The 27,423-nt window shown below is 43.6% G+C and overlaps 1 protein-coding gene across 2 annotated transcripts in view; it reads right to left on the reverse strand.

The window, feature by feature from the left end:
* trappc8 (trafficking protein particle complex subunit 8) overlaps positions 1–27,423 on the reverse strand; it is a 170,873-nt gene that overhangs the window by 29,557 nt on the left and 113,893 nt on the right. For both annotated transcript variants that reach the window (XM_078215640.1, XM_078215641.1), the window contains 8 exons: positions 26,095–26,289; positions 23,353–23,513; positions 21,608–21,673; positions 15,775–15,904; positions 13,131–13,262; positions 10,048–10,202; positions 5,275–5,717; positions 2,035–2,185 (listed from right to left, as the gene is read on the reverse strand). In XM_078215640.1, the coding sequence (XP_078071766.1) occupies positions 2,035–2,185; positions 5,275–5,717; positions 10,048–10,202; positions 13,131–13,262; positions 15,775–15,904; positions 21,608–21,673; positions 23,353–23,513; positions 26,095–26,289 (1,433 nt within the window). The remainder of the gene's footprint in view (positions 1–2,034; positions 2,186–5,274; positions 5,718–10,047; positions 10,203–13,130; positions 13,263–15,774; positions 15,905–21,607; positions 21,674–23,352; positions 23,514–26,094; positions 26,290–27,423) is intronic.

The raw sequence follows: 27,423 nt of genomic DNA on the forward strand, positions 1-27,423 counted from the left end.
CTCCCCATCTTCCTCAAATCAGACACCAATGATCTTGTCTATCGCAGCCTTCACTGAAATCAATGATAGACCATCTACAAAACCTCTGGGGTAGAGAATTCTGAAGATTCACAATCCTTTGATGAAGAAATTTCTCTATCATCTCAGTCCTCTATGATCGGCCCCCTTATCCTGTGCTCCCATGTTATAGATTCCCTGTAAGAAGTTTAACAACACCAGGTTAAAGTCCAACAGGTTTATTTGGTAGCAAAAGCCACACAAGCTTTCGGAGCCCCAAGCCCCTTCTTCAGGTGAGTGAGAATTCCCACTCACCTGAAGAAGGGGCTTGGGGCTCCGAAAGCTTGTGTGGCTTTTGCTACCAAATAAACCTGTTGGACTTTAACCCGGTGTTGTTAAAACTCTTATTGTGTTTATCCCAGTCCAATGCCGGCATCTCCACATCGTAGATATTTAGCACCAAGGGTAGATTTTTAATTCTGCTTTTTATGTTTTACATCGTTTGGAAAGTGTTTGAACTTTTCTTAGAATCGATCAGTATAAAAACATACTTGTGTTATTTTTATTTTCCATATCTACAGATTTAAGATCTGAACACTTTGCAGTATGTTGGTGGTTTCTGCCTCTACGCAGTCCCCACTAGCTAACGTCTGATGTCCAACACGTGTGGGCAAAATATTTAATCTCAGGATTCCACCCTACACTCCAGTGGTGTGTTTTAAGCGTGCTAACATTGGGGTCAGTTTTGCTTTGCATTGTTTTAGTTGGTGTCCTGTTTTCCTGCTACTCCCTTCCCTTTGTCATAGAGGAGGAGCAATGCATAAAATTAGTACATTATCGAAAAATGAGTAAATCGACTTTGAAATGGAACTCCATTCTGATCTGGGCTCCCTGTCGTCAAATCCACTACAATATGTGGTCTCAACTCTACGATCGACCAAACAGCAATGTATAAAAATAAACAAACAATTGGCCCGATTCTGTTTCCTATGTGCAATCAGACAAATGATTCATGCTGGTGTATTTGTCAAATGAGCCTCCTCCCCATTCTCAGCATAACTTCATTTATCCAGCTTACCCTCAAGTGCAACTCTGATATTCACTTTGCAGGATTTAAATTTTGTTTCTGATTATTTATGACTGAGTAAATTTAATATTTCTAATGGTTTCAAAAGAATTTAACTTATCTAAATAACGATAACACAGTCACAATGCTGGCTTAAACGGTTATCGATAGAATCTGGAATATTGCAATTTACTGGGAAGTTAAACAAAATGATGCTAAGAATACACAATATTTATTTGGATCTTTCATACAAAAGGAAGCCCAAAAGGAGAAATAGTTGTGTAGTCAGTGGACTAGTGGCCCAGGCTAATGCCCTGTGGACCAGGGTTTAAATCCCACTATAACAGCTGGTGGAATTTAGATTTCATTAATAAAATCTGAAATTGAGTTTCAGTAATGGTGCCTGTGAAATTATAATCGATTATTGTAAAAACTTGTAACGTCCTTTAGGGAAGGAAATGTGCCGTCCTTACTTGGTCTGGCCTACATGTGACTCTAGACCCACTGCAATGTGGTTGACTCTTAATTGCCCTTTGAAATGGCCAAGTGAGACACTCGGTTCAAGGGCATTTAGGGACAGAATGGCCCTGCTAAAGACATTCACCCCATGAAAAAAATAAAACAAAATTCGCCTTCAGACGTCTATCCTCCACTATGAGTTTGCTGGTTAACGTTCCTAATGAAGTTGGGATCTTTTACGTGGCTAAAGGCATTATATAAATAGCAAAATAAAATGTCCAAAGATGTGCGGGTTAGGTGGATTGGCCATGCTAAAAAATTGCCCCTTCGTGTCAGAGGGATTATCAGGATAAATACGTGGGGGTAACAGGGATAAGGCCTGGGTGGGATTGTTGTCAGTGCAGGCTCGATGGGCTAAATGGCCTCCTTCTGCACTGTAGGGATTCTATGACCAGAGTTTTGCAATACATTTGCGCTAATTTCAAAGTTCCATGCATGTATAAATAACTTACTGTATTAATATTCGCCACATCCACAAACACCAGCAGATGGTCACTGTCACTCTTTCCATCAGCTTCTAGGACATTACTTCTACATGCTGTTGCTTTCACACTTAGAGAACGGCTAGTGCATATTATCGCTGTGTGTCTTAGTATTCTGTGACTGTTGGAATAGATAAATATTTCACTCGTGAACTTCCATTTGAAAATACATCATGCAGAACGGTAATATTTGGAACGATCTTAGTGCAAGATGAAAAGCTTCAACGTGTCTTTTCCACCCATTAACTGGATGTTAATAGAACTTGCAACAAAGGAACATTCTGCCCAACTGGTCTATGTTGATGCTCCACACGAGCCTCCTCCCATTCCCCTTCGTCTCACTTCCATCAACATCTTATGAACTCTCGGCTACACAGTCGTCGAGTGAACAGTAAAGGTGCAAATCATGATTTTCAGTTGCTGTGGTTAATATTGAAAATTAATTCTGCAATTTCCACAAGTACAAGTGGAACTGAAATGGTTCAGTGTTGTTACTCAGTAGAATTACAAGTGGTTGTAAAATTTGCATCTCCAATGATGTAGTTCAGTCAGACTTATTAAAATACAAAGGCACCACTTATGGTCAATGGTTACACAGTCAGATTGTGTTACATAACAGTATAGTGGGACTTGCAGCAATGTTTAAAAAAGGTTCACCGTATAAGACCACGTCTGCATTTTGTGGCAAAATCAGTAGCCATGACTTATCCATGTTCTTGTTACCTCCAGACTTCACTCCTTTACTCTCTTGGCTGGTATCCCACTTTTCACTCTCCATAGACTGCTCAGTATTCCATGCCCCAATTCCAATCCTGTTCACCCATCACCCTCTGTGCTCACCAACTTAGGTCAACCCTCAGAATCCCTACAGTACACAAGGGGGTCACTTGGCCCATTGACTGCACTGACAACAATCCCACCCAGCTCCCATCCCCATAACCCCATGTATTTATTCCGCTAATCCCACTAACCCACACATCGTGGAACACGAACGGGCAATTTACCATGGCCAATTCACCTAACCTGCACATCTTTGGACTGTGGGAGGAAACCGGAGCACCCGGAGGAAATCCACGCAGGCACGGGGAGAATGTGCAAACTCCACACAGACAGTGACCGGAGGCTGGAATTGAAACCCAGGTCCCTGGCGCTGTGAGGCAGCAGTGCTAACCACTGTGCCGCCCTGGCTGAACAATGTCTCAATTTAAAATATGCAGCTTTGTTTTCAAATCCCTATTAACTCTCCAGTTTTGTAACCTGCACCGGCCCCAAAACCATGATTGATATCTGTGTGCTCCTTCAATTCCAGCTGCTTTTCTATCCCCTAGTCTGTCTATTTCTGCTTCATTTCAATCACTGTCGTCATCCAGGGAGCTCTGGATTGGTTTGCCCGACCTTTCCCCTTCATGGTAATTCACCTTGATTGCTCTTGAACTCTACCGACAGCCCATAATTCAGTGACAGTTTTGCCTGCTAATCTTGGATTCTAGTTAATCAGGGCCACATCCGTTCCCATTGAAGCTGGTTTTCCCCCAGTTAATTATTCTTACTCTGGATTTCGCCTTGTCCTTTAACATAGCCAACCTTCTGATATAAAGTTCTCTAAATGTCCTGACTGATGCTTCTTTCACTTGGCCCCTCTCACTCCCAAGAATGAGCATCTCTGCTCACTGGGCTGCAAACAAACAATTATGTAATGGGTCTGGAATTTGTTCAGGGTTCTTTAAATAGATAATTGAAGATTCCTTTCCAACACCCTATAAATCGCTGCCATTTTCCCTCTTGCACTGCCATCAAGACTAAAGCTTGCAGTTCTCGTCCCGAGGCCCTCCCAGCTGACATTCCCAACTTCCCAAACTATAATGAATTCATGATGCCATCAGCCATATTCTTACCCACTGGAAACTGGGCACCTCCACCTAACCTGCACTGGACCCAGAACATTCCTTCCACTACCCAACCTCAGCGGTTTGGATCACTGATCACCTCCATCCTTCCTGACAGTGGTCTACTGCTACCTTCCCAACCTAGCTTGCTGCTTTCACTCACCATAACCTCAACCAGAATTTCCTTCCAAATCCCCCTCACCTCAAGCTCCCTTCCTACTTCTGGCCCTCTTCAAATTTTATTTCAAAACCCCACATTGTAATTCCACGTTTCCCCGAATTCTTGGTGCCTGTTTCTCTCCCCTCAGGGCACCCTTCCAAAGTGTGGTAAATAAGAACAATATTGAAGGGATTATATAGTTTATAAGCAGAGTTAATCATCAGGACAGGCTTCTGTATGTTCACTTGTTCATAGAACCTGCCAGAGACAAACTTCTGGATGAATGAAACCTGCACCCTGTTCATATTCACAATGACTAAAGGCATACGTCACTGAAGAGAAACTAAGGTGTGTTGCCAAATGAAACTGGTTTCAGAGGTGATGCCAATTTTGGGCAGATCACATCTCTTCAGCGTCTCATGGCTGAGAAATAATTGGCCCAGTGTGTCCTTTCAAAAATGACAAATCCACGGACTGCTAATATACCAGCTCCATTGCTCATTCCAAGCAAGAGCAGCAATTAATTGACAAGCAGCCCACAGCCTCTATGTTAAATTTGATTCATTTTGAACTCATAGCAGATTTATCCAATGAGTTAACAATTTGCATATACATGGCACTTTAATAGAATGCCTCAAAGCACAGCATGTGGTGATCCCAGCTTTGATTTTCCCATCAGTACTGAGCGAGCCAATATTATTCAGAGAAGGATGGAGGTGCATTGTAATTTACTCCAGCAACTGTAGATTCATCACTAGAAAAATCAGCGAGGCTCGCCAGCTTGTGATTTGTACCCAGTACAGGTAGTTTGCCCATGCACACATCAGGCAAAAGGTAGGATCCTGTTTGGCTATGGCGTCTCTCCCACGATAAATAGCCTCTGTACACGAGGCTCATACATAAAAGACATCAACTAGGGGAGAAACGAACCACCGGGGGAATCATCCCCAGAAACACGAGAAAAGTTAGCAAGAGTTTAGTTAGCCTCAAGAGAGCTATTTTCTTTAAAAAGAAAAGAAAAGTGAAATGACAGGATAACTCAAACAATTTGATACTCTGCACATCTAAAAACATTGCTGCTTTAACTGCCATTTCAAACAGATTGCTCAGTGAAGTCTGGCATCACACACCAAATCAAACCAGGCATCATAAAAAAAAACCTACCTCAATTTTGAATGCGGTTTTGTACTTTCGTAGTAAAATAAAAAGTTTATTTCATGAACTCCTTCTTCATCTGGTCCCCACAGCCACATAGGAAGCTGCACAGAAGCGCCAGGTAACAACACAGAGTCAGGAAGCGGTACATCGGTCACCCAAAGTGGATTTCCAGTGCCCATCCCAAAGTCTGCAGGGGAAACAGATGATGTCACAGCAGAGGACATGCACGCACAGTCATTCACGACCGTCTTGTAGGCGCTGCAGTTCTCAGAAGCTGTCGGACTCAGCGGCGTCAACACAGCAGTTTTACTCCCGAAGGAAAAGAAATCCGGGTCTTTGCACACAACCTTTAATCCAGCGAGCGGGCACCTGCTTACATTCACAAACTCCACGTACGTTTTCCTTATTTCCCCACAAAGCAGTCCAGTAGGAAAATTAATGAAAAATACCTGCACACAGAGTGTAAATATTATATTTTTATACAAAGTTGAATCCAATGTTAAAGCAGAACTGGACACAATATGGGGTCAAACCAGCATTTTATACAAGCTTAACATAACCACCTTGCTTTTGTACTCTGTCAATAGGGGTGGCACAGTGTTTCACACTGCTGCCTCAGAGTGCCAGGGATCCGGGTTCAATTCCCAGCTTGGGTGACTGTCTGTGTGGAGTTTGCACGTTCTCCCCATGTCTGCATGGGTTTCCTCCGGGTGCTCCGGTTTCCTCCCACAGTCTGAACGACGCACTGGTTAGGTGCATTGGCCGTGCTAAATTCTCCCTCAGTGTACCCAAACAAGCGCCGGAGTGTGGCGACTCTGGGATTTTCACAGTAACTTCATTGCAGTGTTAATGTTATTGTGACACTAATAAATAAACTTTAATAAAGCCTAGGATACTGTATGCTTTATTAACCACAATCTCAACCTTCAACAATGTATGCACATATATACCCAGGATTCTCAGCTCCTATACCCACTTGAGAATTGCACCCTTTATTTCATATTGTCCCTCCACATTCTTCCAACTGCTATAATCCTAGGCCAGACCTTTGAATTTTTGTTAAGATAATAAAAGGACCAACAATGTTTTGTTTGAAAAAGCTTTGTATACAGCTGTCAGAGTTTTACAGCATGGAACAAGGCCCTTCGGCCCATCATGCCTGCCCCAGCCATCAAGCACCTACCTATTCTAATCCCACGCAGTTAGGGCTCAGGGGAAGTCCTCACTACGCCAGCCAATATGGCTAAGATCACTTGTTAAGAAAATAAAGACACAAGTTTCCATGGGTTTTGGGCAAACAAAAGATCAGGATGATAACGGGGAGGTCACGTGATGTGGGCATGGGAATAGCAGCTTTTCCTGGACGTTTCTTGAGTTGTACCTCTTTACAGAACAGAGCCGTAAACTCTGACAGCTCTACACAGCTCACAGTTCCTGGGACTACTCCAGGGCCCCAACTAAAGAGCCAGCTAACAGCATCGTTTTGGTATGGCCTTGGCCCTGCTGCAGAAAACTCACTCACCCCAAACACAGGGATAAATTGAAAGCCTAGAACTTTCTTAAACTCCACCCATCTCCATGGTGACATAACCTTCCAACGCTCACTGAAGGCTTTTAAATCAACTGAAGCTTTAATCACCCGAACAAAACTCTTCTCTGGGCTGCAAGCGTTTGCAAACAGTACAGACACCTAAACTCCTTAAGCCCGCCTGCTGTTTTATGATCTTACCTTTCTAGCTGCTAACCTCTTAAGTAAACATGGTCCTAACCATTTAAGTATGAAAGTCTTCAAGTTGCTTTAGTTGCATTTCGCCCATTTTCTACAATTAAACCTGAATCTTCCCAGAATAAAAGATTACCTCTAAAGTATTATTATGCAACATGAACTAAATATTCATAACACAACCAAGTCACTTCACACTTCTTCACAATCAATTTTATCCGTCACTTGTTCACCCATTCCATCAACCAATGACCTTTTCAAGTTTGACACACTGCTTCCAAGTTTCATATCATTTGCAAATTTTGAAATTGTGGCTTGTACACCAAGGTTTAGGCCATTAACATATACCTGGAGAACAGGTGTCCTAACATTGACTCCTCGGGAACTCCACTACAAACCTTCCTATTCTGTTTCATTGGCCACTCAGCCAACGTCATATCCATGTCGCCACTGCACCCTTTAATCCATGAGCTCTAACTTTATGTTGCATTTTATCAAATGCCTTTATACTGACAATCTACAGGAATGTAGTTTGTGTACTCGAACCCTCAAATTTAAAATTCACAACTCTACCACTTTATAAACGCAAGATATTGAATTTTTCTCAGTTTCAAACTGGTACATGTCAAATTTTATGCCTTTTCATAATTTGTGTCGCTGCAAGTTAGAATGCAAGTGAGGTTTCAGTACCAATTTTTACTGAACTCCAAGTTTTATTATTTTTCTACAATGACAGACTGGACACAGGAAATAAACCATGTCCACTGGGATGACTCACAAGCATCAAGATAGGAATAAACTGTGGCAATACCAAAGGGTAGTTTCAGAGACAACATAAATAGCTGCATGATAAAATAGCTATGTTTCAATAACACGCTGATCTAATTGTTATTGAGCCAGAGATTTGAAGGGCACAGCACAAATTAGCTTCATTCTAACCTTTAAAATTTCTCTTTTCTGTTATTCCAGTGAGGACACTAAAACAAATGTTCAAATTTATTGATCTTCAATTTCCTAACACATTTTTATTCATTCATACGGACTGGGAGGAGGAGGTCACTCAGTCCCTGGAGCCTGGTCTGCCATTCAGTAAGATCATGGCTGATCTGATTCTAACTTCAACCCCACATTCCTTTTTATTCATTCATGGGACATGGGCGGCGCTGGCTGGCCAACATTTATTGCCCATCCCTCGTTGCCAGAGGGCAGTTGAGAGTCAACCAAGTTGCTGTGGATCTGGAGTCACATGTAGGTCACACCAAGTAAGGACAGCAGATTTCCTTCCCTAAATGGACATCAGTGAACCAGATGAGTTTTTCCAACAATTGACAATGGTTTCATGATCATCAGTGGATTCTTAATTCCAGATATTTTTTACTGAATTCAAATTCCACCATCTGCCGTGGTTGGATTCAAATCCGGGTCCCCAGAACGTTAGCCGAGTTTCTGGATTAATAGTCTAGCGGTAATGCCATTTGGCCTACCTACCCCCAATAATCTTTGACCCCCTTGTTTATCAGGAATCTATCAGCCTCTGCCTTAAAAATATTCAAAGACTCTGCTTCCACTGCCTTTTGAGGAAGAGTTCCAAAGGCTCACAACACTCAGAAAAAATCTTACCCGTTTTAATCAGGCTTTCTGGGCATCTCAGAGTACAGTTCACTCACCCGAGACACATTTAGACAAGACACCAACTTTTACAGATGTACCACAGAAAGCATCCTTTCTGTATGTATCATAGCTTGATATGACTCCTGCTCTGACCAAGACCGCAAGAAACTACAAAGGGTTGTGAACGAAGCCCAGTCCATCACACAAACCAGCCTCCCATCCACTGACTCCGTCTACACTTTCTGCTGCCTCAGAAAAGCAGCCAGCATAATTAAGGACCCCACGCACCCCAGACACACTCTCTTCCACCCTCTTCCGTCGGGAAAGAAAAATACAAAAGTCTGAGGTCATGTACCTACCGACTCAAGAACAGCTTCTTCCCTGCTGCAATCAGACTTTTGAATGGACATACCTTATATTAAGCTGATCTTTCTCTACACCCTAGCTAGGACTGTAACACTACATGCTGCACCCTCTCCTTTCCTTCTTCCCTATGTACTCCATGAATGGCATGTTTTGTCTGTATAATACACAAGAAACAATACTTTTCACTGTATACGAATACATGACAATAATAAATCAAACAATCATTTTCAATCTCTTGAATCTATTCACCATTTGGCTAATATTAAGAGCACACTTCCATTTGATGTTGGACTGCTTATTAGTGCTATCCCGACTAAAATTACTGAAATGTGGGAATCGCCAACAAGGCCAACATTTATTGTTGATCATTTATTTCCTGTTCATCTTCATATTCAATTTCATATCGGTCTGTTTAGGTATTAATTTCATCAATTATCCTCAGAGTATCGTGTGGTTGATTTGTTAAAAATTTCTTCTACCAGCTAGGACCATTGAGGAATTTCACAAAGACACAGAAATCAAAAGGAGACGTATTAGAGTTTTACTGGGCATGTAGGAATAAGCGGATTTAATGTACAAATCTAAATTAATAACAATTTCAGTCGTGTGAATTTAGATCCTAGAGTTTCCCCTTTTCCTCACTCAGTGCACTACCGAGTGGCAGTTCATGGAGAACTCGGTTCACAAAGCAGCCAATTTTGTCCTCGATATCAGTGTGTGTTAGTAAGGCTTGGTTTTGGTAAGTGGGTCCTAAAACGTGGCCCTACCACTGCTCAACAATCAGACTACCAAGCAGTGATACAGTAGCCCAAAATACTCAATTAAACAATATTCAAATCGTAGATATTAAAATGTGCATCCCATCTCAAATTGTGCTTTTTGGAATATTTGCACTCTGAATATTCCAATGTAATTTTGCACGGCAGTTTTTATTTCATCCTTTATCTGTGCAATGGAATCCGAGTGCGAAAAAATGTGGGAGAATAATATTTTGCTTCTGGAGATACCAAGACCAGTGACCGGGATAATTCAGGTCATAGAGTCATAGAGGTTTACAGCATGGAATGATGGATCTTTACCTCTAACAAAGGCATTGCCTCTGTGATGATGGGATCTAGCCGCCGATCTGATCCATACTTAACAGATGTTTTCTCCTCCTTAGTGTTATTGAGCCTCGGCCCCTGGATTTCCAAATCTTGCCGTCCTCTTACGGATAACCCATGAGGTGTTTTGTCTAAAACAAAGGGAGAATGATGCTTCAGGAAAGCAAAATGCTCCTTATCAACATGGTGGGTAATGGTCATGGTTAACACACTGCAACGTCCTTGAGTAATCAAAAAATATGTATTTTACATGGAAAGGATTGTAGAGTTCTACAGTACTGGAGGCTATTCGGACCATTGAGTCTCTGCTAGCTCTTTGAAAGCTGTCCAGTTTGTCCTTGCGCTTCCTTAGTATGGCCGGGGGCTCCGTCTGTGCTGTATCATTTTATGATACCATTAGCCAGACCGCTGTGAATCACGGTTTGAATGGTGCTCCTGGGAACTTTATATATTTAATATTGAACCTTTAAGGTTGTGAAAAAGCTGACTGCCTCTCGTGAGCCAACATTAGAAAATAATTGCCAGGGAAATGGAGTTCTGTCACGAGAGTCACAGCTCACAATGAAAATTTTTGGACCCCGTGTGTAACATACACAGAGTTTGTAGCCTCGAGGATTGCTCCACTGTGGAAGCTGTGAAAAGGGAGCCAGACTGCTGCTACAGGGAACGGACAGTTTTACCAAATATCAGCTCACCTGAACTGAATGGCTCAGTTCCATTACAGAGTAGCCAAGGGCTAAAGGGAGTATGTGGAGTTTGGCTGCAGATCAGCTATGATCTTACTGACTGAAGGAAGAGATTCGAGGGGTTAAATTACCTTCTCCTATTCCCATGTTCTTAGCACAAACCTCTTTCTGTTCAAACTTTTTTAAAAACCAAAAGATTTATTTTAACATGTGTATGCGGCAAAACTAAATTAGCTTGGATGAAAATGAATGAGATTTGGGTTCGAGTTTAGATAATGGTCCCCGTTTGTTTTGTCTTCATTCACTTACCTGCGGAATAGTTCTGTCAAACCCAATCTGAAAATGAATGCCTTTTATAAAGTTACCCGTGAGGGAGAAAATAATCTGAGCATAATTCACTATGGTCTCAAAACTGCACTGATCTGATTAGCTCAACTGCAATAATTAATAGACATGCTACAAGCAACTTGACGGGAGATGCGGAGAACTCTTTTCAGCACTTGCCACCCTGCACAGGGTTGGTCTTGCACCCACTTTAAAAATTAATATAACAAAACCTAATGATAAAGGTTCTCAAGGACGAGATAAAGGGCAAGGGGACTGGTGCCAAATGGATAGCTCCTTCAAAGAGGCATCACAGATACAATAGACTCAATAGTCACCATCAGTGCTACATAGAGTCATAGGCAGCATGTACAATGCAGAAACAGGCCCTTTGGACCAACTCGTCCATGCCGACCAGGTTTCCTGAACTGAACTAGTTGCTACATGATGTCAAAAGTTCTTAAAGATATTGGTTGAAAAATCAAACTAAATACCTGTTGCTAAAATGCCACATTCTTAATGAAATACAATATTTATGGATACATTGCAGGTCACGCCTGGAAGGTGAACAAAGTACCACCTGTAGGACAAGTGCTAGAGGATAAGGATTATGGGCAGAATTTTCCCGTCCTGCCTGCCATGGGAATCATAGCAGGCGGGACAGGACCATACAAAGGTCTGTAGACCACGGGTGGGATTTTCCAGTCTTGGAGCGAGGGCGGCTGGAAAATCCTGCCCATAAGGTTTTGTGCAAAGGATGTGAAGAACTTATCTTACGCATCAAGCAGTAATGACCTGGAGCTTGCTGCCCACGAGGGTATTGGAAGCAGAGACAATGATTTCAAAAGGAAATTGGATGGGTTTCGGAGAGAAATAAACTTACATGGCAAGGGGATAGGGTGGGAGAGAGAGACTGACTGGATTGCTCTACAGGGCCCAATGGGCTGTAATGATTCTATAACTGTCACCCAATCAGTAATTTGCATCCATAATTGACAATTTACTCCATTTCTGCAATCATCTTGAATTTGAAGAATGAATTAGTGCAATCTCCAGATAATACCTATTAATACCCAATAACTTGTGAAATAACTTGAACATTTTTATCTAGAACATTTTAATGCCAGCAGTAATAAAATATTTTTTAAGAGGGCAGCACGGTGGCACAGTGGTTGGCACTGCTGCCTCAGTGCAAGGGACCCGGGTTTGATTCCAGCCTTGGGTGCCTGTTGTGTGGAGTCTGTGTGGGTTTCCTCCCACAGTCCAAAGATGTGCGGGTTAGATTGATTGTCCATGCCCAATTGCACCTTGGTGTCAGGGGGATTAGCAGGGTAAATACACTGGGTTACAGGGATAGGGCCTGGGTGGGATTGTTGTCGGTGCAGGTCCAATGGGCCGAATGGCCTTTTTCTGCTCTGTGGGGATTCTACGAACACTAACCAGAATTGGAGCAGTGAAGCCAAACAGCTCAAAACTACAAGAGGGGGAGGAGAATTTAACTTTTTTATTCTTTCATGGGATGATTTGTTACTCATCCTCATTTGCTCTTGAACGATTTCAGGGGTCAGTTAAGAGTCAACACATTGCTATGGGTCTGGAGTCGCATGTAAACCAGACTTTCCCTAAAGGACATTAGTGAATCAGATAGATTTTTACAACAATCACCACTGAGACCAGCTTTTCAATTCCAGATTAATTGAATTTAAATTCCACCAGCTGCAGTGATGGAATCTGAACCCTTGGCCCAGAACATCAGCCCAGGACTCTGGGATTACTAACCCAGTGACATCATCATGAGGCCACTGCTTCCCCACCACAGTTTAGTTTAGGCAGGTATGATGATTGGCACAGGCTTGGAGGGCCGAAGGTTCCTGTGCTGTACTGTTCTTTGTACCAAACTATTAAATTCAGAGAGTTTCAGCATCCAGTGTCATGTGTTCAGAGTCGAAGAGTGGTGGGCAGAAAACAAAGTGCCCCAAAACATGAACCACTTCTTGCCCTGGGTACTCACCAACCCCATACCAGCCCCAATTCCCACCTCCAACTAACCTTCTGTCCAGCTTAGTCCATGGAAATACTCCAGTTGATCTGAAGAGATGGGCTGATGGTGCAGGCTGTGAGGGATCTGTGGCTTGCTTCCAGATTTTCCAGAGTAGAGGTTGCTGGCGTTGAGGCAACTGCCTGCGAGAACAGGTCAAGAAGGGAAAATGACAAAAACCAATCAACATAATCTTTAGAAGTGTCAACTGAGCGCTGAGCCACACATGAGGACGGCCTAAACTGGGATGTTGGATTTATGTCACACTATCAGTAACCCCCACAGCTTGCCTCCTGGACTTGCGGGCTATCCTGTCTGGAGACAATACACATCTCTTTAACCTGTGCTTAATGCTCCCTCCACCCACATTGTCTGTACCTTTAAGATCTGGTTGGCTATAGGGATTCGCATTCTAATCAGTATTCTGTAACTTGATTTTGTGTCTGTGCCCTGTTTGAGAGCACATTTCCACTCCATCTGATGAAGGAGCAGCGCTCCGAAAGCTAATGGTATTTGCTACCAAATAAACCTGTTGGACTTTAACCTGGTGTTGTTAAAACTCTTACTATACTCAAGAGGTCAGGGATCAGCTGTGGAGAGGGAAACAGGGCTCATGTTTCAGGTTAACCAATCAACCTAGAACAAAAGAAATAAGAATAAGCAGGCAATCTGACCATTTGGGCCTGCTCCGCTATTCAACATGATATTGGCTGATCTTCTACCTCAGCCCCATCTCCCTGCACTACCCAGAAATGCCTCATTTCCCTCATTATCCAAAAAAGCTGTCAATTGCTGACTTGAATGTGCTCAATAACTGAGCATCCAGAGTTCTCTGCAGTAGAGAATTCCAAAGGTTGCAAATTTGAGTGAAGGAACTTCTCATTCCTAAATGGGCAACCCCCTTGTTGAGATTGTGGTCCTATTCGTAAACTTCACACCTTGGGGAAACATCACCCCCAGGATATAACCTGGCAGAGCCCCTAACTATTCAATATGTTTCATAGAATCCCTACAGTGCAGAAGGAGGCCATTCAGCCGATCAAGTCTGCACAGACAACAACCTCACCCAGCCCCTTAACACCACATATTTATCTTGCTCGTCCCCTTAACATTGAGGGAGAATTTAGCATGGCCAATCAAACTGCACATCTTTGGACTGTGGGCGGAAACCAGGGCACCCGGAGGAAACCCATGCAGACATGGGGAGAACGTGCAAACTCCACACAGACAGTCAACTGAGGCTGGAATTGAACCGGAGTCCCTGGCGTTGTGAGGCAGCAGTGCCAACCACTGTTCTGCCCATAAGTATTAAAGTTTATTTATTAGGGTCACAAGTAGGCTTACATCAACACTGCAATAAAGTTACTGTGAAAATCCCTTAGTCGCCACACTCCGGTGCCTGTTCAGGTACACTGAGGGAGAATTTAGCGTGGCCAATCTTTCAATGAGACCACCTCTCATTCTTCCTATTTGCAGAGAATATAGGCCTAGTACATGCATTTTCACCTCATAGAACCATCACCTCATCCCAGCAATCAGCCTAGTGAACCTTTGTTACACCCCATTAAGGCAAGTGGGTCTTCCAACTGGAGGTAGCACAAAAACTGTCCACAGTAGTCCAGATATGGTCCCAACCTTTATTTAATTGCAGAAAAACTCCTTTACTTTTTCATATTGCAATCTCCTGTGGCCTTTAATGTGTAGAACATGGGCGGCATGGTGGCACAGTGGTTAGCACTGCTGCCTCTGTGCAGGGATCCAGGTTCAATTCCAGCCTTGGGTAAATGTTTGTGCAGAGTTTGCGTGTTCTGTGTCTGTGTGGGTTTCTTCTGGGTGCTCCGGTTTCCTCCCACAGTCTGAAAGACGTGTGGGTTAGGTGGATTGGCCATGCTAAATTGCACCTTGTCAGGGGGACTTGCTAGGGTAAATGCATGGAGTTATGGGGATATGGCCTGGGTGGGATTATGGTCAGTGCAGACTCGATGGCCTGAATGCATTGTAGAATTCTATGATGTGGAGGTTAGGGGGTTGGTGGGATAAATGTTTGGGGTTAATGGGGATAGGATGGGATTGGACCTGGGTAAAATGCTCTGTTGGAGAGTCAGTGCAGACCCGATGGGCCAAACAGCCCCCTTCTGAACTTAGGGATGTGAGTTAATTTAACGCTGTTCCTTCCTCCACAGACACTTCCAGGTTTTTTTTTCCTATTTCCATAATATCTTGCTTTGTAAATATGACAGGATTTCAAAACAGATCTTTTGATTTACCATTTTGTTGTTGTTTCTTTCAATATCAGGCATCTATCACTGAATCATAGGAAGTATACGGCACAGAGAAAGGCCACTTGGCCCATCGTGCCTCAGCCGGATGAAGAACCAGTCACCCAGCCCAATCCCACTTTCCAGCATTTGGTCCGTACCTCTACAGGTTATGGCACTTGAGGTGCAAATCCTGTATCCCCCTACATTTAATGATGCCAAGTAATTCTCCAAAATAATCACATTTAAGCAAAATAAATTTCAGAGGAAGTGTTTAAAAAAGCTTGATTGCGCATTTTAATCTTTAAAAATATAAATTCATGTGCACAGCCAAAAACAGGCAAGTTCATACAAGACCCTCACTAGAAAAGCTCCCTCGAGAAATAGATATTCTCACCTGCCACCTGCACTCCAGGGCTAGTGTCAAATCCATCTTGTGTAGGAGTGGACTGCACAGTGCCAAGGTTATATACAACTCCAAGAATGTGAAGCTCTCCTGTCTGATGAGGAAGTAGTTTTAATCTTGCCTAAGAAATAAAGGCATGAATTACTTTCAAAAATATTCTTATAGTTTCACCACATATCTTGAAAGCATTTTCAACGATTTGCACAAAATACAAAGAACCTAATTTCAAGTTGAAGGAATAGTTAAAAACATGCCAGCTGTTTTACTGAAGATCTGAGTTTTTATTCTTGTCAACACCAGGTCCACTGACGTACAGTGAATGAGCTAACCAACATTATTTTAAAACCAGTGTTTTAAGGAGTAATGATTCTCTGTTGTACTGATGCTGTAATGTTGTTCAAATGCATAATTGATGGCCATTAATAGCGATGACATTCTCATCTCAAGAAAGTTCAAATTCCACTACAGGCCGAGCTGGCGGTGTTCTGCATTGAGGTATCATCCTTTGAATAAGGCATCAAAACCAAGACTGTATCTGACTGTTCATCAGGGACGGGGAATGGTCCAGGGTCCGAACCAAACCACCCCACAGTAACCAACAACAGATTAACCAGTGATTCATCTTGCTGCTGTTTTTGGGACATTGTTGTCTGCAAACCGGCTGGCAAGCTCTCCTACATAACAAGTGACTGTGCTCCAAAAACAACACTAACTGGTTATGTACAAAGTCACTTTTAAAAAAGGGAGTGCCAGGAAGAACAGGTGTGGAATTATGCTACCGCTGGCAACATCCAAATACAAATGAGCCAAACATCTGAAAAACAATGCTACTGGAACTCCTCTATTTGTGCGAGTCTTGAAGCTGCCAAATTAGGCAGCACCTGTTAGAACGTATGCAACAAAGCAAGGACTGTGGGGCAAAGCAAGTGACACACAAAGCACAGGAACACAAATAGGCCTTTCTCCATCCTTCCTCAAGCATGGAGCCCAGAATTTCTTATCTCTTTACTCTTTCATCAGATTGGGCATCACTGGCAAGGCCAGCATTTGTTGCCCATCATTAATTGCCCTGTCACACTACTTCAGAGGGCAATTAAGAGTTAACCACATTGCTGTGGCTCTGGAGTCACATGTAGGCCAGACAGGGCAAGGATGGCAGATTTCCTTCCCTATAGGGCATTAGTGAATTGGATACAATACTCCAGTTGAGGCTGAACCAATGATTTATAAAGGGTACTTTTACCTTCCTTGGTCCTTTATTCCATTTATAAAGTTCAGGATCCATGTCACTTTCTCAACCTGCTTTGCCAACTTCAACGGCATCTGCACGCATACCTCAAAGCCCTTGTTCCTTTAGAATTGTGCCCTTTAGTTTATATTACCTCTCTCCTCTCTACATTAAATATTATCTGCCACCTATTCACCCATTCCACCAGCCCATGTCCCCTTGAAGTCTATCACTATCACTATGCCAGGAGGAGGGGTAAGAAGCAATCGGGAAGACAATCCCCTGGGGCGGTTCCCCTCCATAATAGGTTTTCGGTGCTGGAGGCTACAGTTGAGGAGGAATCAACTGAGCATAGAGAGCAGATCTCTGGGGGTGAGCCGAGTGAGAAAGCTCAGGTGGTTAGGGGCTGTAAAAGACTGGGCCTTGTGATTGGGGACTCCACAATTAAGGGGACAGATAGGAGGGTCGGAACTAAAGGTAGGGACTCAGGGTTGGTGTGTTGCCTACCAGGGGCTGGGGTCCGGGATGTGTCTGACAGGGTATTCAGGACTCTTAGGGGGGAGGGAGATAAACCACAAGTTATTGTACATGTGGGGACACACGACATAGGGAGGATAGGGGAAGGGGATATTAGGCAGGGATTTATGGAGTTGGGGTGGAAACTAAAGGCCAAGACTGACAGAGTGGTTATCTCTGGACTCTTGCCTGTACCACGGGATAGTTTAGAGAGGAATAGGGAGAGGGAAGGTTTGAATTCATGGCTGAGGGGATGGTGCAGGAGGGAGGGGTTCAGGTACTTAAGCAATTGGGGCTCGTACTGGGGAAGGTGTGACCTCTATGAGAAGGATGGTCTACACCTTAATCAGAAGGGGACCAATATCCTGGGGGGTAAATTTGCTAAGGCCATGCAGGGAGGTTTAAACTGATTCGGGGGGGGGGAGGGATCCTGAGTAGTGGGGCTGAAAGTGAGGGATGCATGGATGGGGACTGCAATGCACGGCATTGCAGAGGTGGGGTGGAGCAGGGTTTGAAATGTGTATACTTCAATGCCAGGAGTATTCGCAATAAAGTGGGTGAACTTGCAGCGTGGATCAGTACCTGGGACTTTGATGTTGTGGCTATTTCAGAGACATGGATAGAGCAGGGGCAGGAATGGATGCTGCAGGTCCCGGGGTTCAAATGTTTTAGTCGAAGTAGGGAAGGAGGTAGAAGAGGGGGAGGGGTAGCATTATTGGTCAGAGATTGTATCACAGTGTCAGAGAGGAGGTTTGATGAGGACTTATCTGTTGAGGTAGTATGGGCGGAGATTAGAAATAGGAGAGGAGAGGTCACCCTGTTGGGAGTCTTTTATAGACCTCCTAAAAGTTCTAGAGAGGTTGAGGAAAGGATTGCAGAGTCAATCCTGCTTAGGAGTGAAAGTAATAGGGCAATTGTTATGGGGGATTTTAACTTGACTAATATTGACTGGAATTGTTATAGCTCTAGCTCGTTAGAGGGGTCAGTTTTTGTTCAAAGCGTGCAGGAAGGTTTTTTGACTCAGTATGTAGACAGGCCAACTAGAGGTGAGGCTATATTGGATCTGGTGCTGGGAAATGAGCCAGACCAGGTGCTAGACTTGGAAGTTGGTGTGCATTTTGGTGATAGTGACCACAATTCGGTTACGTTCACCTTAGTGATGGAAAGGGATAGGCATGAACCTCGGGCCAGTGGTTTTAGCTGGGGGAAGGGTAATTATGAGGCTATTAGGAGAGAATTAGGAAACATAGGTTGGACTAGGAGATTACAGGGACTGGGAACGTCCGACATGTGGAGTTTTTTCAAGGAGCAGCTACTGCGAGTCTGTGATAGGTATGTCCCTGTCAGGCAAGGAGGAATTGGTAGGGCTAGGGAACCGTGGTGCACCAAAAAAGTTTCTTTGTTGGTTAAAAAGAAAAAGGAGGCTTATGTTCGGATGAGACGTGAGCACTCGGGTAGTGCACTAGAAAGCTTTAGATTGGCTAAGAGGGAGTTGAAGAGCGAGCTTAGAAGGGCTAAAAGGGGACATGAGAAGACTTTGGCGGATAGGGTTAAAGAGAATCCTAAGGCGTTCTATAGGTATGTCAAGAACAGAAGGTTGGTTAGGGCAAGTTTAGGGCCAGTTATAGATGGCAGAGGGAAGTTATGTGTGGAACCGGAGGAGATTGGTGAAGCATTGAACCAATATTTCTCTTCGGTGTTCACGCAAGGGGACATGAATATAGCTGAGGAGGACACTGGGTTGCAAGGGAGTAGAATAGACAGTATTACAGTTGATAAGGAGGATGTGCAGGATATTCTGGAGGGTCTGAAAATAGATAAATCCCCAGGTCCGGATGGGATTTATCCAAGGATTCTCTGGGAGGCAAGAGAAGTGATTGCAGAGCCTCTGGCTCTGATCTTCAGGTCGTCGTTGGCCTCTGGTATAGTACCAGAAGATTGGAGGTTAGCGAATGTTGTCCCATTGTTTAAGAAGGGGAACAGAGACTTCCCCGGGAATTATAGACCGGTGAGTCTCACTTCTGTTGTCGGCAAGATGTTGGAAAAAATTATAAGGGATAGGATTTATAGTTATTTGGAGAGTAATGAATTGATAGGTGATAGTCAGCATGGTTTTGTGGCAGGTAGGTCGTGCCTTACTAACCTTATTGAGTTTTTTGAGAAAGTGACCAAGGAGGTGGATGGGGGCAAGGCAGTGGACGTGGTATATATGGATTTTAGTAAGGCGTTTGATAAGGTTCACCATGGTAGGCTTCTGCAGAAAATGCAGATGTATGGGATTGGGGGTGATCTAGGAAATTGGATCAGGAATTGGCTAGCGGATAGGAAACAGAGGGTGGTGGTTGATAGTAAATATTCATCATGGAGTGCGGTTACAAGTGGTGTACCTCAGGGATCTGTTTTGGGGCCACTGCTGTTTGTAATATTTATTAATGATCTGGATGAGGGTATAGTTGGGTGGATTAGCAAATTTGCTGATGACACCAAAGTCGGTGGTGTGGTAGACAGTGAGGAAGGGTGTCGTAGTTTGCAGGAAGACTTAGACAGGTTGCAAAGTTGGGCCGAGAGGTGGCGGATGGAGTTTAATGCGGAGAAGTGTGAGGTAATTCACTTTGGTAGGAATAACAGATGTGTTGAGTATAGGGCTAACGGGAGGACTTTGAATAGTGTGGAGGAGCAGAGGGATCTAGGTGTATGTGTGCATAGATCCCTGAAAGTTGGGAATCAAGTAGATAAGGTTGTTAAGAAGGCATATGGTGTCTTGGCGTTTATTGGTAGGGGGATTGAATTTAGGAGTCGTAGCGTTATGTTGCAACTGTACACAACTCTGGTGCGGCCGCACTTGGAGTACTGTGTGCAGTTCTGGTCCCCACATTACAGGAAGGATGTGGAGGCTTTGGAGAGGGTGCAGAGGAGGTTTACCAGGATGTTGCCTGGTATGGAGGGGAGATCCTATGAGGAGAGGCTGAGGGATTTGGGATTGTTTTCGCTGGAAAGGCGGCGGCTAAGAGGGGATCTTATTGAAACATATAAGATGATTAGAGGTTTGGATAGGGTGGATAGTGATAGCCTTTTTCCTCTGATGGAGAAATCCAGCACGAGGGGGCATGGCTTTAAATTGAGGGGGGGTAGTTATAGAACCGATGTCAGGGGTAGGTTCTTTACCCAGAGGGTGGTGAGGGATTGGAATGCCCTGCCAGCATCAGTAGTAAATGCGCCTAGTTTGGGGGCGTTTAAGAGATCCGTAGATAGGTTCATGGACGAAAAGAAATTGGTTTAGGTTGGAGGGTCACAGTTTTTTTTTTAACTGGTCGGTGCAACATCGTGGGCCGAAGGGCCTGTTCTGCGCTGTAATGTTCTATGTTCTATGTTCTAACCTCTATCACAGTTCAGAATACTTCCACAAATTTGGAAATTGTTTAAGTTTATTTAGTGTCATAAGTAGTTTTACATCAACACTGCAATGAAGTTACTGTGAAAATCCCCTAGTCACCACACTCCGGCGCCTGTTTGGGTACACAGAGGGAGAATTTAGCATGGCCAATGCACCTAACCAGCATGTCTTTCAGACTGTGGGAGGAAACCAGAGCACCCGGAGGAAACCCACACAGACACGGGGAGAACGTGCAAACTGTGCACAGGCAGCGACCCAAGCCGGGAATCGAACCCAGGTCCCTGGCATTGAGGCAGCAGTGCTAACCACTGTGCTCTGTATACCTAAATCAAAGTCATCAGCACAAACCGATAAAAGTAGTGATCCTAAGGTTGACCCTGGGAGAACCAACTATCTTCATTCCTCCAGGCCAAAATACACTAGTTTACCACCACTGTTTTCTGTTATTCAGCCATCTTTGTATCCATTCTGCCACTGGCCCTTTTCATTCCATTGGCATTAAACTTTGTTGACAAGGCCACTTGGACAAGTAATCGTGAAGCAACTGGAAAATGTGCAACTGGTTTGCAAATAGCTCATATCCACTAAGCAGTGGGAGGAGGAGATGCCTCAAGGAAAAAACCATTTTGCAAAGTACAGTGAACGTTAGTTTCCAACACTTATTTCAGGTTAAATATTACACTCACCACTTTAGTTTCTTCACCGTTTATTTGAAATTCATTTATTACCTCGGTGGCAATACTGTGGGATGCCTGCAATCATGAAAATTACAGATTTTATTCAATGCATAATGTACATTTCCCAGCATAGGTAGTTGGTGTCTTCCAAAATTAAACCATTCCAAGGGTAAATTTGCTATTGTTTATCCCATTAACGCAGTTGAAGACAGGTATGTCTCTACTGTTCAAAACTATTATCTAGAAAAGCATGCGAGTTGCATAAAGGCCTAAAAGAGAAAGCAGCAGAAACAATGAGAAAGGACTGATCAGCCATGATCATAATGAATGGCAGAGCAGACTCGAATGGCCTACTCCTGCTTCTAGTTTGTGTTCCTATGACTGTCCAGAAGAGACATGTGACAATGATTTCTGGTTAAGCATCATCTAAATTGGAGTGTGGTAGAGGAGAAAAGCTACTTCAGATTTTATATAGAAAAATACAGGGGAGTAATGTCAAAGGTAAAAGGAAATGGCTTGTTTGGACCTACAAGAACAGAAAATAACTCCTTCCTCTACAATTTAGATAAAGATGGAGAAAAAAAACACCCTCCAAAACAGACTCAAGTAATTTTTTAAAATTGTAAATACTTAGATTGTACGTTAAAAATGATACGCTGAAATATTACATTAAACAACGTACAAGACAAGAACAGCAAACAGCATTTCATAGCTCCATGGCACTTCACATGAGAGAGTGATGGATATTCTTTTTGGTCGGTATGTTCAGCTTGCTACTGTATCATACCCAAGATCAGGCTGCATTAGAGGACTGACGTTCTTAAGAATTAAGAATGCGAAAAGATCATATTGAAACATAACACTCTTGGAAAGCTTGAGTGAGTGCACGTGGAGGGGCGCTGTTTCTCTGCAGGACAGTCTACTCATGACACAGGCTGTTAAGGACTGATGAGGAGAAATCTCTCCACTCAAAGGATGTAAATCATTGGAACTCCTGACCCTTGAAGGTTGAGTTTATGGAGATTGGTAAGATTCTTTGGCACTAAGGGAGTTGAGGAATAGAGTGGGAAAGTGAAGCTGATATATTTTTTTAAAAATCATTCTGTAGCAGGCTCCAGGGTCCTGATGGCCAACTCCTGCTCCTATTTCTTATTTTCTCATGTATGCATGAGAATCTCTTTGACCTAAAGCAGCTCCCACACCTATCAGATACCGCACAAACCTCTGTATCTTTAGCTGTAACAAGTTATCTTTGTGACAAAAGTGTTGATTTATCAGTGATAACTCATCAGTGCTTAAATATAATGTCCTTCTGCTCAACGTATCGATTTTAAATAGAGAAAAAGCAGATTTTTAGTGGCATAATAAATTAAATCGCAACCGTGGGACCAGCAGACATCGATCCAAACAGCAAACTAAGGACGAATGTCAATCAGTTCTCCAGACTGGAGAATAAATGGAATGGACTTTCACAGAGGACAGCGGACTCCATTTAGTCTGAACTACAGTCAAGCTAGAGTGTCCTAGAGGTGAAATAAATACAGAACAAAACTGCACCAGACACCAATGTGTAAACTGTCAGGTGAATAACTTAAAAACGTAAAACCAGATTAAAAAAGCTGAGTGATATAGTCAGTGGGAATTAGCACATGATGAGAGCAGAAATTTACCAAGCTAATCCAACAGTTACAGAACCATTTCTGTACATCAGGAATGAGCAAAAGCCTAAAAGTATCCGAGAAATGCTTCATTACCTTTGGATGTGCGTCTTTTTCATTGCTGATAGACTCTCTCGCATCTCCCTCTAGACTTTTATTAAAGTCTCTAAAATTAAATTTCCACAACAACGAGAGATCTTTCAACAGCAGAGGGACCTTCAATGGATTTTTGAATACCACTTCGACTGTGACCGGTTCTACACAGAGAAAAACCCAGTAAGAATGATGAGAAAAGTACCACATGATGGCAAAACCACTTGTGCAACATGTAGAAAAGAGTGTCCAGTATTCTACAGAAACCAGTAACTCTTGAACGTAAAAAGGAAATGGTTTTTAAAACAAAAAAAAGAGTTTCCGATTACTGAAATTGAGGGAACACTATGGCTGGAATTTTGCCGCCCCACCTGGTCATGGGAATTGGAGCGGGCGAGGGGCAAACAATGGGAAGGTCCGTTGACCTTGGGTGGGATTTTACGGGTTCAGGACGAGCGAGGCCGTAGAAGCCTGCCCTAGGAGTAGAATGACCAGACCTTCAAAAGACAAAACCGAGACATGTTAAAAAGGCTTTGGGAAGCATGATGATTGACACATTGGAGGAGTCTGGGGAGGAACAGTTGAAGGTATGTGGTGACATCTCCTGGAATAGGCTCAGCCAGAATTAGGGATCCTATTCCGAAGATGAGTCACCGAAAAGTGCACAATCAATTTAATTTTAATCCAATATCTCTTCCCCTGAAACGTACTTCAAGCCTTTCAGTACTGTTTCAATATGCTGTAATCTTACATTTTGCTACTCTGCTTCTGTACAAACAATATATAGTGAAACTACAGTAAATATGAATAAGCAACTCAGAACAGCATGGTCAGCAATGCAGTCCCACAAGTAGATTGTATTAGCATGCGGTAGGAGGGTTGCATTCGGCAATCATATTGAATACAATTTCCATAAATGCACCCATTTGTACCTGTTAATAGTTGCATCCCGAGTATTCAGATACTTGGGTTGCAATTCATGACCCTCATTTCTCTTGATTGATGGTTTGCCGAATTAAATGATTCTGAAGTTTGCTAGAATATTAATTGTGCAACTGTCTGCCAAGAACATAATGTTCTGCCACTGCTTGTCCACCAGACCAGTAGGATGGGTCATCCTAACCTTCAAAGTGATTGACAGCTTCTCGCAGCCACACAGATGGCACAGAGGATTACTGCTACAGTGGGAACTAATAGGTTTGAGGAGGAGGAGGCTGAAGTGATGGATGGAGGGATTACAGAACATGAGCAGCAGGTTGGGTTGACTTGCACCTCGCGTGACACAAGGAGACACAGGTCGCGAGGTCATTTAAAAGATATTAGCAATGGAAGTATGGGCACCATAAAGATAGCAATACCCCTCTTGGACTGAGCCCCGGCTCTTCCTGGCTGCACAACAGTGGAAGCCATTGAAAACTTGCTGAAGAATCCACAGTGGAGCTGGGGCCAATTCCCATTGTGCATTTCACGCTACCAGGTGAGGTGAGGTGGTGAGACCTGAGGTCGCAAGTAGTGTGTCAGGAGGAAAGGTGAGATGAGGCCACATTCAGGTCAGCCATGATGTTACTGAAAGGAAGAGCAGACTCAAAGGGCTGAATGGCCGACTCCTGTTCCTAATTCATAAGTGGAGCAAGTTGAGCAATTTGGAGAAAACTGTCGGCATACCTGGACACTCAGCAATAAACCCAGACTATCCTGGCCAAACCAGCAAGGAGGAAAATTGTGAAGCTCTCAATCCTGTGAGAACTGGGAGGCTTTGGTCCAGGCAACCAACAGTGCAAAGACTGGGTACGCCCCAAAACCACTACAAATATGCTAATTGGGAGAAGGACACACAGCCTCGTGCGCCTGCTCCGCCATTCAATAACATAGCTGAGCTGATTTTAACCTCAACTCCACATTCCTGCCGACCCCCGATAATCTTTCACACCTTGTAAATCTGCCTAGCTCTGCCTCAAAAATAGTATGTTACATCCACCAGTTCCCCTTTATCAACAGCATGTGGATCCTTCAAAGAACTCCAATAAATCAGGCTGGCACAGTGGGGCAGCACGGTGGCACTATGGTTAGCACTGCTGCCTCAGTGCCAGGGTCCCAGGTTTAATTGCCGGCTTGGGTCACTGTCTGTGTGGAGTGTGCACACTCTCCGTGAGTTTCCTCCAGGTGCTCCAGTTGCCTCCCACAGTCTGAAAGACGTGCTGGTTAGATGCATTGGCCATGCTAAATTCTCCCTCAGTGTACCCAAACAGGCGCCGGAGTGTGGTGACTAGGGGATTTTCACAGTAACCTCATTACAGTGGTTGATGTACGTCTACTTGTGACATTAATAAATAAACTTTTTTAAAAATTCATTTTTATTGGCCAGGACATCAGGACTACTCCACTGCTCCCCTCTGAGTATTAACATGGGACCTCTGCCATCAAGCTGAGTTATGATGTGGAGATGCCGGCGTTGGACTGGGGTAAACACAGTAAGAAGTTTAACAACACCAGGTTAAAGTCCAACAGGTTTATTTGGTAGCAAAAGCCACACAAGCTTTCGGAGCTCTAAGCCCCTTCTTCAGGTGAGTGAGCTGAGTTGACAGTTGGTTCATTGGAAAAGGGTTCAGGGTTTTATACAATAGGTTTTAAACACATGAGCCACTAGCTGTGAAATCTCAAATCTTGCATTAAATGTCAAAGATTTACATTCAGCGCATTGGTGCACAAGTATCCTGACAGGAAAATGTACTCTGACTGATTTACCTTCAACCACAGCCACAGGAAATCGCAAGTTGTCTGTCTGGCTGTTTAGGCAGTACTGGGTGGGCTGAAAATTGAGTGGTATTATTCCTTTATTCACCACAGCTGCTACCTGCTCCTCAAGCTCTTTCCATTGCTGGGAGGCTTCACGCTCATATTCCTGATCTAAACTGACGTGGGTGGCTGCTTGCTTTTCTCCTAACAGGAATAAGAAAGAGCATTTATCAAACATACAATGAATTAACAGAACTCTCTTGCCCCCTGTAAATCCGCTGCTGAACCAAATGATAAGTTGAAAAGTTTCATAGGAATTTTCCCTTATCGACTTACTTGCTATCAGATTTACTCCGTCTGTGAACAAAAAGTATGTGGTGCGGCATGGCTTCAATTTTATTGATGTGGGGATGCCGGCGTTGGACTGGGGTGGGCACAGTAAGAAGTCTCACAACACCAGGTTGAAGTCCCAACAGGTTTATTTGGAATCACGAGCTTTCGGAGCGTTGCTCCTTCATCAGGTGAATGGACCATTCACCTGATGAAGTAGCAACGCTCTGAAAGCTCGTGATTCCAAATAAACCTGTTGGGACTTCAACCTGGTGTTGTGAGACTTCTTACTGTGCCCACCCCAGTCCAACGCCGGCATCCCCACATCAATAAAATTGAAGCCATGCCGCACCACATACTTTTTGTTCACAGACTTCGACCTGGTGTTGTTCAATTTTATTTGGTATTGCATCCCTCAGTCAAAATATCGAGAGTTTGTGACTGGCCAAAAAACTTATCCCCCCATTCAAACATGTCAGAATTTCTTGCTACCTCCTCAGGTGAAAACAGTACAGGCATAACAGATTTGGAGAATTTAGTGCAGTATGGTGGCAGCTGGTGAGTCTGGCCATCAAATCACAGGGACTTGTTTTATCACTGAGCAAGGAAGCTGATGAAATTAATGTGTAAATGTACACGGGTCACTGTTCCTGCTGAACTCCATTTATAAGGGCTTGCTTCACACCTGCCCATGATACATATTACAAAGAACTGGATCTCGTGACAAAATATCGGGTAGCAGAGAGGTCTTAGGACAGATTTTGTCCCAATGATAGATGGGCTAAGAACCGGATTGTCCAATACAACGGAATGAAATATTTGAGCAGGAACATTTCGTGCACTGTGGGTGTACCTACGCCTCAGGGACTGCTGCCGCTCAAGAAGGCAGCTCACCACCACCTTCTCAAGGGAAACCAGGGATGGGCAATAAATGCTGGCATAAGCCAGTGACGTCCACATCCCATGAAAAAAATGAATTCAAAGACAATACACGATATTTCGACATCA

This window comes from Mustelus asterias, chromosome 7, assembly GCF_964213995.1.
Source record: "Mustelus asterias chromosome 7, sMusAst1.hap1.1, whole genome shotgun sequence".
Lineage (NCBI taxonomy): Eukaryota > Metazoa > Chordata > Chondrichthyes > Carcharhiniformes > Triakidae > Mustelus > Mustelus asterias.